The 16,136-nt window shown below is 37.7% G+C and overlaps 1 protein-coding gene across 1 annotated transcript in view; it reads left to right on the top strand.

Annotated features, from left to right (window-relative positions):
• The window catches only part of rapgef5a (Rap guanine nucleotide exchange factor (GEF) 5a), a 93,220-nt gene that overhangs the window by 47,135 nt on the left and 29,949 nt on the right, over window positions 1-16,136 (top strand). The window contains exon 9 of the mRNA XM_053492604.1: window positions 3,949-4,074. Coding sequence (XP_053348579.1) covers window positions 3,949-4,074 — 126 coding nt within the window. The remainder of the gene's footprint in view (window positions 1-3,948; window positions 4,075-16,136) is intronic.

Consider the following 16,136-nt stretch of genomic DNA (forward strand, 5'->3'; position numbering starts at 1 on the left):
GTGCGAGTGTAAATGATGAAAAATTGTGTGTGTTTGTGTTGTGTAGAGATCTGCGTTGGAGGTTATTAGCTCGTGCAGTTTTGGGCCCCTTTGTCTTATTAGACTGAATGATAGCAAACAGAGCTTTTAGCGTGTGTGTGTGTGTGTGTGTGTGTGTAGCCTGGCTGTGCTACATCTGATAAGAGCTCCTCTGTGGTTTCCTTCCACCCACAGCCTGTATGGTTATTACCATGTAGGTAATTACAGCTTAGGTAATAGCATCTCTCTCTTTCTCTCTCTTGGTTTTACTCAAATGTGGTCAGATACATTTGAAAACGGCCAAACCAATATAAAGTAAGCTTCCGCTCAGAGGGACTCGCTGAGCCGCACCAGTCTTCCACTGAGGGGCGTTATTAAAATAAAAAAAAACTTTGATGAGAGGCCGCTCACGGCAACCATTTAAACGTTCTCTCTCGTCAACCTGAACTGATGAAAACCAGTAACCTTTCCACAGGCATTATAGACCAGACCAGCTGATTAATGGACACTTTGCTCTCGAGGTGTTTGCTTTTACTGTTAATATGTTGAATTAGATAAATGGCTGCAGGTGAATTTACTAATACATCAAGAGAGAGTAAAAGGTTTGGTGCTGTGTTGGTTGCATTATTACTGCAGCAGGTATTAAAAAGGATGTTATGCTTATATCTACTGTATATTGATACAGACTGTAAGGGAAAAAAAACAAACCAAAGTTGTGCTTAATTGTTAATAACATAAAAATCAAAATCAGAATCATTGGACCCGTGCAATTATTTAATCACGAAAGGCTGGAGTTTATTGCAATTTTGGAATTTATGTACATTTTGTCAACAATTTAAACTTATGTTTATATATATATATATTAAATCATTTTGAAATGATTAATAAATATTGGCGAACATCCTCCTAATGAGATTATTTCTCCAATAATTTTTTGTTAGCTTAAATAGATACGAGAGTCCAAAATGATCCACATTCCGACAAGATTAAACTTCTGTTGTTATTATCAGCGATTTCTGTTTTAAGCTATTGTCTCCCCAGTCACTTCTGTGCAGGTGTGAACGTGTTAGATCAATTCATTTGTAACTGCATTGTAAGCAAAAATCACACCCCACTTGTGATTTAGACAAAAAAGGGGCAGTGTGCAGTGATTCGCTTTTTGTGGTGAGGGTCAGAGAGGACTGTTATACGAAGGTGTTAATCTTGCATGACAATGCACATCCTCACATTCCCTATAGTCCTGATCCCGTCGCATCTGACTTACTGTACATCTGTTTGGTTGCCTGAAAGCAGCCCTACGGGGACTATTCACTTCTGATGAAGAAGTAGAGACAGCAGTGCATTTGTGGCTTTATAATAATAATAATAATAATAACAAATAAATTATCGAGGGAATATGAAAGCTTGGTGACAGATGGATGAAGTGTATTGAAAAGCAAGGAGATTATGTCGAAAAATTATGCATTTGTTTTTTCTAAAAGTTCATTTAAATAAGTTCTACAGCCAAAGTGCGGATCATTTTTGTTTCACCCGCATATGTTTGACTATAAATAGGTATGGGATATATATTTTTTTAATTTAAATTTACAACGTAATATTTGTATATTTCTTCCACTTACCGTTGTTTCTATGTTTCTAAGGCAAAAATTAAAAAGTTGTATGCGTTTTACTCTTTCTCAGCACCTCTGTTGTTGTTTTGCTGCCAGCCAGTCGCTCTCAGTCGATTTAGATGCAACATGGGGTAATTACCTCACAGGAAGTGCTCTGCTCTGCACCAATCAAAAACAGCTGAGTATCAATAAACAAAAACAGGCCTCTGGCTCTGACGATAGTTTATACTGTAGTCCCTCCTCATGTTTCTGAAGCTCACAACTACTGTCCCATGGGTGTGTCTGGGTTTGCGTGTTATCTGTTCTAGGGTTTCCCTTCTGCGGAAAATGTAAAAATAGATTAAAATACGTTTTCACTCTAATCTACATACTTGCATACGTATTTCCATTTGACCTCACCCACCAGAACATTCCCACATTTATATAGTGGTAGTCTGTAAAATAAAATGAAGATGGATTATAACCATTTGATCTTAAACTTTAACCTGTTTACCGTAATTGTAAATGTTAAATCTTAAATGTTTTTTACATGAAGTTATTTTAGTCTCACCCACAACTGTCTTCTATTCACTAACCAGTATAAAATTATGGCCACCCGCCTTATATTGCATAGCTCCCCACTTTTGCCACCAAAACAGTAACGCAGTGTGCTCTGAAATCTTTCTATTGAAAACAGCTTTAAACTTTTCATCAATTTGAGTTACAGTAGCTCTACAGAAGGCTAGGCTTTAGTCTCCATGTAAATCAGTGAGCCTTAGACCCCTCATGTATGAGCATGTCTGTCAGTTGACTTAGTTTTCTTCCTTTCTTTACTTTTGTTACGTCCTGAACACTGTAGACTGCAAACATCCCACATGAGCTGTGGTTTTGGCTCTCACCTAGTCATCTAGCTATCACAATTTTGCTCTTGTGAGTCACTCCAATCCTTAAGTTTGCCCATGTTTTCTGCTTCCAATGAAACCTATCTTATCAGCTTTCAGGTGCCATTGTAATTAGATATTATATTTTATAACTGCAGCTCTTGTGGGATGTTCCAGGACAGGACCTACCAAAAGTGTTCCAAATAAGGAAAAGCAATGAACCGGTGACAGGGTCATGGGTGGCCAAAGCTCACTGATGCACCCGGGGAGCGAAGAATGGCCTGTGTAGTCCAATTTAATAGAAGTGCTGAATAGGTTAATGCCGCTTCCCACAGCTTATATTTTATTGCACTACCCATAGGATAAGACTTTTTTCTTCATACCTTAAACTTCCTTTCATTCACTCCTCCGCCAAATGCACTGTTTAATTGTCTGTGTTAATGAGCTAGTGCTGTGGGACTTACATTTTTATCTCATTATATACAGTATCTGAGCAGTTGAGGGTTAAATGCCTTGCTCAAGAGGGACAGCTTGGTGGCTGTGGGATTAGCACCTGGGACCTTCCAAACTGTAGTCCAATGCCTTAACCACTGAGCATCCAAACTGTAGTCCAATGCCTTAACCCTAACCCCTACTGTATATACAGTATAAGTGCACATAAGGCAAGGACAATACAGAAAATAACAAAACCTAATAAATGTATCTAATGGAGACCCATCTGAATTTGGGACAATGATTGAAAAGTGAATTCTACGTTGAAAGGGTGTCCTTTAAAACACCAGAACATACAAGGTTAAACATATTATAATCCGTTTAGTTTGAAATCATATAAAATAATTGCATAAATCATTTTGCAAAGCATATGGACCCCCCTACTCCCCCACCCTTTTATTTTTCTCTCCTGCTATCTAGGTTGCACACTAGTAACATAAACACACCTCAGATCAAATCTGTAGCTGTGTGTATTATGTGAAGCCTGTGGCTGATAATAAACGGCTTCCTTTCAGGAAACTAAGTACTCTTTCCCACAGCAGTTTAGTCGTTTTCTCGGCACTTTCCTGCTCCTGTTTTGGGCGGAGTTATGAGCGCGCGCCTTTTCTCTTAGCCAAACCTACACTTACTCATTGAAAGTTCGACACACACAAAGTGAGCTCACTCATACTTCAGACTAAGACAGGCGGAGAACTAGCAGGGGATGAACGCGAGACAGGAGCAGCGTGTACACACACACACCACCGTTCTGACAGCACTGAGACTTCCAGTTTCTCCACCACACTCATCAGGAGTTTATTACACATTACAACACAGTGTGTGTGCTCCTGCTTCAGAGTGTGTCTTGTAGTTTATCTGGCTCTGTCTGCCAGTGAGCGTGTGTGTGTGTGTGTGTGTAAGAGATGGGCAGTATGACGTGGGACTGCGGGCTGAAATATCTCTTCTCTCTGCCTCCGGCTCTGCATCAGGGTGATGTGTGCGCGCTGAGGTCCCCGGATGAGTTTTCACGCCTGGAGATGGTACAGAGGCTGGCAAAGGACGGCTGCCGCTTCCTCCAGAACCAGAACTACAGACTACCTGAACGCTCCACACAGGTCAGTGAGAGTCTCTCTCTACCTGCTTTACTTTCTCTCGTGCTTATAGTAGGGCTACTGTAGCTTTATTGCTTGCTGCAGAAGTGTGTACTGTACATCTAACTTTTTTTTTAAGGTGACATTATTCATGTTCATTAGTGACATGATCATTTGATGCCAACAACACGCCTTATTGTTATATTTTGTTCTTCCTTAAATAGGATTATAGAGATAGAGAATTCACTTACATTTTTCCCTCATCGTAATCATTAATAATCCCAATGGTCTTTTTTTTTTTAATTTTGTTTATTCCCATATCCTGTTAGTCACAAGATCTCAACCCAGTAGTTCTATATGTTTGTTTGTTTATTTGGTTAACTAAATTTGCAGTTAATTAACAAATTATTTGTCTTTATATTTCACCCAATATATTATACTTTTATTAGTAGATGAGGTTGGTTGATTCATGAAGTGATTGAATTTTTGACTAATTGATTGATTGATTGATTGATTGATTGATTGATTGATTGGCTAACTGATTGATTGATTGATCCATTGATGCATTGATTGATTCATTGAGTGCTTCATTAATTTAAAGGGGAATGAGAAATAAAAACACTGATATACAAAAATACAGATTTAAAATGTTACATTTTTTACACAGTTGTACACCGATGCATACAGTACAACACATGCACACACCAGCTTACACATGAAAATGGAAACTACAGTACACACTGCACATAATGTAAAAAAGTAAAAAGGTGTTACAAGTTAGGCTTCAGGTTTAGAAAAGGTAAGTGTTGTACGTTATGATGTAATGCACAGAGTGAACAAAATTTTGATTTACACGGTAGTATATATTTTTACTTTTGAAATTATAAATGTACTGATAATTGAATGAAAATGACATTCTTTAATAAGTTAAAATAAATATTGCTGTTGTGCAAGAGGAATTAAACACTTTGTATTGTTTTAGAAAAATAATCAATTTCAAAGTGTGATCATTATCGGATCCCTAAGCTCTTTCTACGCACTCTTAATATTCTCTTAATAGTAGCTGTTTTTAGTTATTGTTAGGTTTGGTTTCATTGTAGACTGTGGCTGAGTCTCTATTGCTTAGGTCAGCTGCACTATTAACTGCAGCTCCATGGAGTAACATGATTTGATTAAAGCTGGCACTGTTTAGTCTGTAGGGAGCAGAGGAATTGTGTTTGGACCTGCACTACAAGCATTCACTTAGTCTCTTTGTGTGTGTGTGCATGTCCATGAGTGTGTTCTGTAGCCTCCAGCAAGGTGACACACATCTGAGTGATTAAAAGAGCGTCAAAGACAGATAAAATGACTGTCTGTCTCTGTCGTTACTATTAGCGAGGTTAAGATCTTAAAGTTCATCCATTATATTATTTGAAGCTTTATAATTTATAATAAGATTATAATACTGATGTGCAAGAATTCCAATTTTTGACAGGGGAGTTGTTACTGGTCGTCATGGCTAATCAATGGTTATAATGTTAGATTTTGAAAAATACAGAATCATTGACCAAAAGCTAGAATCTTTGTTAGGATATTGAGTTGTCCAAGCTAATTAGATACATAGACTGGCCTGAGTGCTGGAGCTGCAAAAAATAAGTATTTTGCATGCTATCACTGCATGATGTAGAAAGTGCTGAATTCCCCCAGTTAGGGGAAATAACGTGATGAGGTTTTTGTGCTTTGGATGCAGAATGAAGTCTTTGAAGGAGCTTCTGTAGCTCAAATATGCAAGAAATGTAATTCTGATCCCACTCTCAACTACAAATTTTTGAATCCAATTTACTAACCAAGTCTCTCTCTCTTTCTCTCTCTATCTTTCTATACTTCTTTGCTTCCTGATTGTTTTTGTCACTGTCTACAACCAGCTTTGCTTCTGATTTAAAACACCTGTTACTTAACTATGCATGTCTCGAATGAAAGGCAAGTCATGCAAATATGCATAAAAGTCAGCAGGTGGTGAAATTCCTCCTTTGAATACAACATAGAGTGGAACCTTGGATTACAAGCATAATTTGTTCCGGAAGCGGGCTTGTTTTTCAAAACACTCCCCATAAGGGGATTTTTTTCCCATAAGAAATAATAGAAATTCTAATTATTCATTTCACAGCCCAAAAAAGATAAATACATAAAAGTCATTAATACAAAATATAAAGTAAAAATAAAACAAATTAACCTGAACTTTACCATTGAAAAGAATCACGATAGAGAGAGAGAGTGAGAGAGTGTGTGTGTGTGTGTGTGTGTGTGTGTGTGAGTGAGTGAAGGCGAAAAAAGGGTTGTGTGTTAAAAGACGCGTGCGCACACAGACACAAAGCTGATACAGAGAGAGAGGGGGAGAGAAAATAGATCTTTAACCTCTCTAATGAGACTTGCTTTTGCCTTACACGCCCCCTGTACACACACGCATACAGACACAAAATAAAATGTTTTACACGCACAGACGTGGTCACAGTGTTATAGTAAACAGTACCCAGCAGGGGAGACGATTACCCACAATTCCGCAGCGCAAGAGAGAAAAAAACGTTGGCTCAGTTGTGGTCACGAGACACTCGACGTTAAAACAAGAAGCGCATGATACATGATACTCTTTACTCGTAACCAAGACTCTTGACTCGTAACCAAAACTTTTGTTTTTCAAGTCAAAATGTATTAAAAATCTTTGCTTGTCTTGCGGAACACTCGCAAACCGCGTTACTCGCAATCCGAGGTTCCACTGTACTACTGTAATTTGGTAATGCAACGCTATTCACAGTTGTAGTTAAGTAAAAGTATATACATTTGTTGTACTTTTAAAAGGAGTAAAAGTAAAAAGTATCCTCTAATAAACTTAAGTAAAGTACAGATAAACGAAAGATATATTTAAGTACAGTAAGCACACATACTCCATTACCTCACGCCTCGCCACAACAATATTCACATCACATCACATCACATCATGCAGCACCACAACTTATTCTCTGGACTTTTGTCTTGCATATTATTCAGTACCCAGTATGACTTATCCATAATAGGAAAAATATGTAGAGTGAGGAATGTGAGTGTGGATTCACTGATGACATCAGGAGGTTTCAGAGGTTTAGGCATGTACAAGAGTCACCATGTAATTGCTATGGCGTATCACGGTTCCTGCATCAATAATAGTGATTAAAGTGTAATAAAATATAGGACACTTCAGGTGTTCAGAAATATGACTGACATATTTGTTCATATCATGTATGTAGGAATCTTTATCTCTTTAATCATACTTTTCTCTCTAATCTGTATTAATTATCTTGCTTATTTAATGCTCCTTGTTACAGTACTTGTGCAGTCTAAAATGCCAATTTTGTAGTTAAATCCCCTTTAAAAGTCTTTTTCTTAAGTTACATATGTACTGTAAATTAAATTAATAATGCTACTTCCGCATATAAATGCAATTCTGTGGAAAGTTTAGGAAGTTGTAACCCTGAGGTAATAAACCCTCATATTTCCTGCATTTGTTCCCCTTAACTTTAACTAATTGGCATCTAGAGTATTAAGTTTATTCATTACACATTATTCATTGTGTTCAGTGTATTGGTATTTAGTTTATTCAGTATTCAAGTATTCAGCACATTAAGTAGTCACAATTTTGTATTTGTTAAAATTAGTGGTGTTTTATATTTTATGTATTCAATATATTATGTATTCAGGATATTCAGTAGTTAGTATACAGTGTGTTTACCAATCAGTATTAGTCATTTAGTATTTATTGTTAGGTATTCAATTCAATGTATTCAGTATCCACTGTATTCAATATCAAGTCTATTTCATATTTAATGTATTTAATACTTAGTCTATTAAGTAAGCAGTGTATTTATTATATAGCATGTTCAGTATTAAACTCTTTCAATATTGGGTATATTCAGACTTCTGTATATTGTGTTTTCAGTATTCAGTATAATTAGGGTCCAGGGTGTTTAGTATTTAACATATTTAGTGTATTTAGGATCCAAGTTATTCAGTATTCAGGATTTATTGTATTGGGTTTTTTTACGGTATTCAGGATTTGACATAATTAGTATTCAGTGTATTTAGGATTTAGGGTTTGCAGTATTCAATGCATTAAGCATATTTAGGATCCACCTTACACATACTGTAGATGTTGCACCAAACAGAGAGCGAGCCTCACAATAGCCACGACTTGGTCTCTCCCTTCCTGCCATTGACTCCTGCCGTCATCAGCGGTGACAGAAACGTCACTGACAGGGTGAGAGACCAGACGTGATTACTGTTTGCCTCACGTACAAGCTTTTTTTTTCTCTCTCCTCCCATGGCTAAATGCCTGCTTCTGCACTAATCTGCTGCTGTCACATTGGCCATGCATCATATAGAGGTTTTTTTTTTTCCTCTTTTCAGCCTTGAAGGTTGCATGAAAGAAGATAAAGCAACAAACGTCACACAGGCTCGGGTCTCTTTCAGATTGCCGAGACAATTTCTGCCACAGTCTGTCAGTTATTTCTCGCTTTTAAAGGCAACATCATTAGAAAAATACATCAATAAAATAAAATAAAAAGTTACATTTACTGTGGCGCAGTAAATGCATTCATGAGCAGCTTTAATGACACAGCAGGAATAGCTGTCTGCCAGGCATTTAGGATGAAACAAGATGCTCAGCACGTTACTTCTAGAGACTTCAAACTGAATTTCATTAAAAAAAATATTAGTGATGTTAAACACTGATGACTGTAGAGCTTGTTGTTGAGCCTGGGAATGAATTTACCCATAACACAATGTAGTCATGGAAATCAAGGTTGCTAGGTAACATGTCGGATGGAAGCTGAAGCTGTCTCTTAAAAATGTCATTTAATAAAATAGCATGAAAAGAATGATTTTATGCTTTAGAAGATATATAGATAGCAGAAGAGATTTTTTTTTATTAAAAAAAAGTTTTTGAAGAATATGGCATGAACTTATTGCACGAAAGGCATCATTATCTAGCGGTATTAAACATTGACATTTTAGCACACAATAACAACTTTTTTTTTCTTTTGAAAGAAATATCTCATCTTTCTCTCCCAAAGGAAAGTACAGTCTGCCCTCTTGCAAATAGTTAAGGTTACAGACTCCCAGGATAAGCTAGTGTTGCTGTGATTGATGTGGAAGAGAGCACACACAGTTTCTCTCTCTTAGCTCCTGGACTCGCATCTTAAGGGGTAGCTCAGTGGTTAAGGCATTGGACTACGGTTCAGAAGGTCCCAAGTTTAAATCCCACAACCACCAAGTTGTCCCTGTTGGGCCCTCCCAACTGCTCAGATATATAATGATTGACAGGGATATATAATGAGGTTAAAAGATATACTCATATACTGCTCAGATAAACAATGAGGTTAAAATAAAATATAAGTCACTCTAGATAAGGGTGTCTGCTAAATTCCTAAATGTAAATCAGGAATAAAAAGCTAATGGCACCAAGAAAATGCATGAAAAATATCTGTAATTATATAGAAGTCTCTAAAAGTGTTTATTTATGTATTTTTTTATTATTTACCTTTTTTTAACTCTTTATTTTGGCCTACACCCCCAAATCAAGATTTCCATTCCAAGCGTTTAAATTGTGCAGGATTATCAAAAGTTCTGGGGTCTGGGCTTAGCAAGCCATTAATACATGACTTACTTAGTGCAGCTTTAACCTAATTAGCTCGAATAATTAATGAGATTTAGTTTTCACTCCCTTCCTGGCTAAGAAACCTTTGCAGTTTGTCTAATTTGATTACTTTCTTTTATATGGAAAGGGGATTTCCTATGTTCTGTACAATTCTGCGCAGTTGGTAAAAAAAAAAAAAAAAAAAAAAATATATATATATATATATATATATATATATATATATATATATATATATTTGACATGTTACAGCAGGATGTATTGCTAATTTCTGTGCTTGTTCAGAGCGGTTCTGGATGTGATTGTGATTAGACGGGGTTTTCCTGACCAGGCCCTGTTGCTTTTAGTTCAGTAGAATTTTCCAGTAAAAGGGGTTTCGGTTTTCATTGCAGCTTTTTTGGGATGTATAGTGGGCTGCAGCTACTACACACACACCCTGACATGAATACGGATACCCTCTTGCAGTGACATGCAGTTTCCCAGATTTGCACAGTGCTCAGGAACACAGGAAAAGAAACACAGAGTGCTTCCTGCAGGCTTTCCATGAATCCCTCCTTTCCCTTCCTCTATGGCCTAAGTCTTACGTCAGCCTCTCTCTCTCTCTCTCTCTCTCTCTCTCTTTCACACACGCACACACAACCGTGGGGTCAAACAGAGTCTATGCTTTGCAGGTTTATTTGAAGCTCAATTCTTTGATCCCTTGTATTGCATATTAAAAATAAATAATTCGTTGCCTTCACATTCCTGGCTTATTTATGAAGCTGTGACAGAGCCAAGGTAAAACAAAATGGAAGAGAAACGAGTGCAGACCTCAGGATGTTTCTCTTGGGCTACAGATCTGTAGATGAAGTGCCATTTTTGGAAGAGAAGTAGAAAGCTGGGACTGATGGGGATATGGTGTCAGAACGCTCAGTGAGGTAACGTCCTGACGAGTGATGGATATCAACAGACAACGAGAACAGGAAAGAAGGGAAGGAAGGGGAGGAGAGAGAGATGGGTTGGATGCTGTATCTGCTCTGTCATTATTTTCATTAGAGGGTTTTCTCAGAGGAATAATAGCACTGAGGTACAGCATGTGCTCTGACATGTTATTAGAGTGCGCGGGGGGGGGGGGGGGGGGATTAGTGCGTGGTAGCCATATTGGCAAAAAAACACATTACATTAAAACAAAACGTTTTCATATAGATCATATGCAAAATAAATGTGCAATCTTCATATTCAAATTTTATTTGTCATACACAGTACAATTTGCAGTAAAATGCTTATTCGGCTGCTCGTGACCTTAAAAACAAGATTATCAATAAGAAATAATTATGAAAAAGAATAAAATTCAAATATAAAAAACCTTAGCTGGAAAAATAATAGAAGAACAAAATAAAAATAAAGGACTTATCTTAGCTGTACGAAAAATAGACAATAATGACTGTACAAATATGGAAATTCTGAAAAAAATTTGTTTGTTTTACTTTACAGCAGTGATTCTCTTAGTATGCGCTCATGTGAGTGTTATTAGCGATGTTTCTTGTTAATTTTTCCATTAAAATTTTTTCCGACAAAACTTTTTTAGTGTGTGTGTGTGTGTGTGTGTGTGTCTTTGTGTGAAACTCAAATAAGAGAGAAGAAAGGTTTACTGTGTAAGATAAGAAGGGGGAGATGGGTGGGGCTGATTCCCCCTCTCTTCTTACTTTAGATTCACACACATACACAAACACACACACATACACACACAGCGCCTGCGTGCATAAACGGAAACACTTATCTATTGGGATTTATTTTTTCCTTTTTTAAAGTTAAAGTACAGGTTAATTTGTTTTATTTTTTACTTTATATTTTGTATGAATTATTTTTATATTTATATTTATTTTTTCGGGGCTGTGGAACAAATAATTTGAGTTTCCATTCTTTCATATGGGAAAATTTCCTTTGATTAATGAGCGTTTTGGAATACGAGCCCAGCAATTATGCTCGTAGGTTCCACTGTAGAACTGTCCAGGGTGAGTGCAAATGTGCATGAATGTTCAAATGTATAATGTCCATTTGCATTTTATTCTACTTTTTTTGGGCTAAGGGGCAGTCTGTCTGGTCTGATCCTACAGAAATGCTTACTGCAAAATGCCAAAAACTGAATGATAAAAAGGTACCAGAACACACCAGTGCACCACAGCCTGTTGAATATGCCGAATATGCACACCCCCAGAGGTCTTCACACCCTGACGGGTCCCCAAACACATCTGTTCCGGTGGCACAAGGGTACACAATATTGGTACACAATATCAGTGTATAACAGCATCATTTTTGACCAAAAGTACAACTTTTCATCTGATCAAGGAACTAGAAAGTACTGGATGATAAACTCACCTGTTAAAACTCTATGATGTACCTACTGTACCTTACAAGTGCTTCTACAGTATATATCTTTTTTATACTGCCGGAGTTGCTGTAAAAAAAAAAAAAAATCAACACCCTCTGACCAATCAGATCCAACAATTCAACATCGATGTGTGTATTACACAGATGATTAACATTCCTGCTCCATTTCCTTAGAATTCTTTCCCTTGCACTAGTGCACTTTGTTTTAATCCTCACATCGTTGAGCTCTCTGACGCCAGAACTGCGCATTTCACCTTTCACCACATTACCGCGGTTCCTCTCCTGATGCACGAGTGTTGTTTTTGCGCTACACGCGCCTGCATGTCTGTGCACGGCCAGGTCCAACCTGGCGCTGGATTAGACAGAGCAGATTTGAATGTTTTAAGTTAATGTATAATCATTGGAAATAGAATTTGTGAGTTTGTGAGGCTGCATCTGTGTAAGCATGGCTTACACACACTTCCTGGAGGAGTGTGCTGTTGACTTTGGAGGCACACTAGAGAAATGTGTTCGGCCCAGATAAACGCTTTTGCTATCGTGTGCATCGCTAGAATTTTTTCCCACCACCCTCTAGAGCTTTGTTTGGTAATTTAAATGTTTTTATTGAGTTACATAATTGCACTCTAAACATACACACACACACACACACACACATACAGGACTACACACTGATGAACTGAGATATCAGTGGTTCGTAGGAATGCTGGAAAGTGTACCCTGTCTTATAAAGAGATTTGTAATAGACTACTGAACTTTGACCTTTGTCAACCCTTGCTGAGGCTAGAGGTCATTTAAAGGGCGAGTGTCCGCTCTCTGAGCAGAAGAGCCTAGCTGCTCTACAGGTTTCTGTCCTGCAGGTGTTTAAGCTTCCTGTTGTGTCCAAGTCTGATCAGCCGTCACTGTGTAATGGAGAGGGAAAAAATAGCTTTTGATTAAACACACACTTCCACAAGCCTGTGGTGCCTGGCAGCAAGGTCATGCTGCTGAGAGAGAGAGAGACTTGCACCCAGCCTAAGCATGTGTGTGTTTGTGCGAGAGAGCTGTTAATATCTGCTTGGACTCATGATGTGCACGATTGCAAGCGATTGCGAACGTAACTGTGTAAAAAGCATACCTTTTATAAAACGCCATGTGACTAGTTTTTTTTTTTTTCCAAATAAATAATGAACTAACCCTCACCAGCATGTTTCTGTGTCACTATTTAACAAGTAAATCCGTATAGTTCTTGATGTTTTAAGGTTTTCTGTAGGGAGATATTTATTTAACATTAATAGAAGGAGTTCTAGTGTCCATGCTTATGTATACAATGGGCGTTCAAGTCAAACTGGGACTTTTGATTAGGTTTCTTGTGAATGAAGGGTTAAACCGATTGACATACTGCCACATCGCATAGTTGTCTCATCTACCATAGTTATCGCATCTTCCCCCATTTCCACATGTTTGGTCCATTAATGGAGTTCCTAGGGGGCCAGGGTTTTAGACGTAAAGTAGGCAGTCTGATAATGGCTCAGGGTAAACTTTCTACCTTGATGGTATCCAAGTACTAATGAAATGCTATAATAAGTGCATTAGTGTAACAGGGTATTATATAGCGGAATAAAGGGAGTTTTTAGTCTGATAAATGTGTTCTTTTTGTCAGGTACAATCAAAAGTCCCTGTTTGACTTGAACACCCCTCATGTTTTTTCACCTTGCCAAAGAAAAATAGAGACTCTTTGTAGCTGTTGCAAGGAACTTGTTTCATAGATGTTTTGCATCATATAAGGGCTGTGTATATAATTCCTACATTATGAATGATTTATTGAATTCTTGTTCTTCATTGTTCATTGTCTTGAGTATGGTTATGAGTATAAATAAAGCTAATAATCATTTAGGAAACATACACACACGCACACGCACAGTGAGTCAGGTTGGCACTTTGATGTCTGAACAGGATTGAGCAGACAGCAGCTGCAGCGTGGTACAGAATGAGAGCAGGTTATTACCTGTCTGACTCCGCCCACTCCTTCTGATGACATCACTCACCTGCTCATCTGCCAGGTGCTTACAACTGAATGAATCATCAATGAGATGGCATGTGTGACTGGCCAGGTGTTACATGGAGCGTGCACACACACACACATAAACATGCAGGGTACGCATTCTTCATGTCATGCATAATGCATTCTAAACTCCTTGTGGACCTTTACCAGTGGTAAGATCATTGCTAGTTGGGCGCCTGTGAGCTCATGCAAGCTGAAGGAGCGTGTTACACCCCAACAGTGAGTGAGTGAGCAGTTTGAAAAGATGCAGTTGGTTTGGAGGAAACATGTGACAGTCTTTGGCCCACCCTGACTGGTAATAGTGGCTTTAATGTGGGACTCTCCTAGTGACAAGTGGGAATTGGATACAACTAAAGTAGGAAGAAAATCAGTAGAAAAACAGTTTTTTTAAAGTAGGAAAACAGCTGCATATGTTAAAGTAAAATTATGCATTATTGTCTTTTAGTATAGATAGATAGCCACATGGGGTAGTGTTGGTGCAGGAGGTTGAGGCTCTGAGTTGCTGATTAGAGTGTATAGGGTTCGGGCTCTGCCATTGCCAAGTTGCCACTTTTGGGCTCTTGGTCAAGGCCCCTAACCCTGTGCCCACCATATAAAATACTCCGCCATCCTCAAGTCTGGGGAAATGGGTGGGTTGCAGCAAGAACGGCATCCAGTGTAAAATCTGATAATAATCCGAAGCTCAGATAGACAGATGGCTAGATGTGGGTTTGTAAAGTTGAATGATAATGTCCAAACACGTGCAATAGAAGGTAGATGGATGACTAGAATTTTTGTAAATCATTATGTAAATAATTAAATAATCAATATTTAATTGAATAAAACAATATCATGACATCCTAATATGTGCAAAAATGGGTCAAGGTATGGAGAGAGAGAGAGCGATAGAGACAAAATTGAGTAAATGGGCATAGAGCATAAATAACTCCTATACCATAAAAGAAAATTCTACACCAGGGAAAAAGCACAAATTGCCCCACTGTATTTTTATTAAGTATTAAATTAAGCATTTTATTGCAAGGTTAAATGCCAGGTTAAACAGTGTACTGGCAAGGGGCGTAGATGTGGTGCTGTGATGTAAATATTGATAGAAATTACTTCATCATTCCTCTGGAGCACTGCGCCCTCAGCAGGCTGCCCCACTTCCCTGCAGATAACTGTTTTCCCCATGTCTCTCTCTCTTTTCTCTCTCTCTCTCTCTCTCTCTCTCTCTCTCTCTCTGTCGCTCTCTTTTGTGGGACATTTTAAGGCATGTACTGTCATGCATCTCCATCAGTCATCTCCCAGCTATCAGTGTGCTTCTTTGCAGGGCATCTAGAACTAGAATGTGACGCATCTTTACTGGTCACTACAGTTATGTAACAGTTCATATATTAAACATTCACACTATACAGATTACGTATCATTCAGGGTTTGCTGACAAAGCAGTACAAAGACAATGGAGTTCCCTTTCCTTTTTACAAGTATTCCAGCCAAAAAAGGAAAGTGTTTAACAAATAAGCAAAAAAAAAAAAATCCTAAATTGTAACAGTGGGACTTTAAAATGAAGAAGGCTCTGCTTTGAATGATTTACGATGTAATCAGATTTAGATTAGGTTTTCATAAAAGATCTGTTTTGCATACATGCGTTCACACAGTAATGTGTGGAGGTTTGGGAAAAAACAGTCGACATCTGCTGGGCGGAAAACAAATACATTCACTGACACATCTGACAAATATATTTTACCAGAACAACATACTGTATACTGTTTTTATATTAACGTAATGGATGTTTAGGTCCTCTGCAAAGATGAAAGAAGTTAAACAAAGAGCCATTGTTAGAATTGTGTGCTCAAACATATACAGTCTGAATATGACTAGATTTTTTACCCTTATATGGTTTTATATAAATATAAGCTTTTTATTTTTTGTTTTGATTTTTATTTATTACATAACAAATTATGTGCAAATTAAGATCTGTGACTCGTAATAAATACATTTTGCAGTTTAAAGATCCCGTATTTTACTATTTCT

The sequence above is a fragment of the Clarias gariepinus genome, chromosome 3 (genome assembly GCF_024256425.1).
Source record: "Clarias gariepinus isolate MV-2021 ecotype Netherlands chromosome 3, CGAR_prim_01v2, whole genome shotgun sequence".
NCBI classification, from domain to species: domain Eukaryota; kingdom Metazoa; phylum Chordata; class Actinopteri; order Siluriformes; family Clariidae; genus Clarias; species Clarias gariepinus.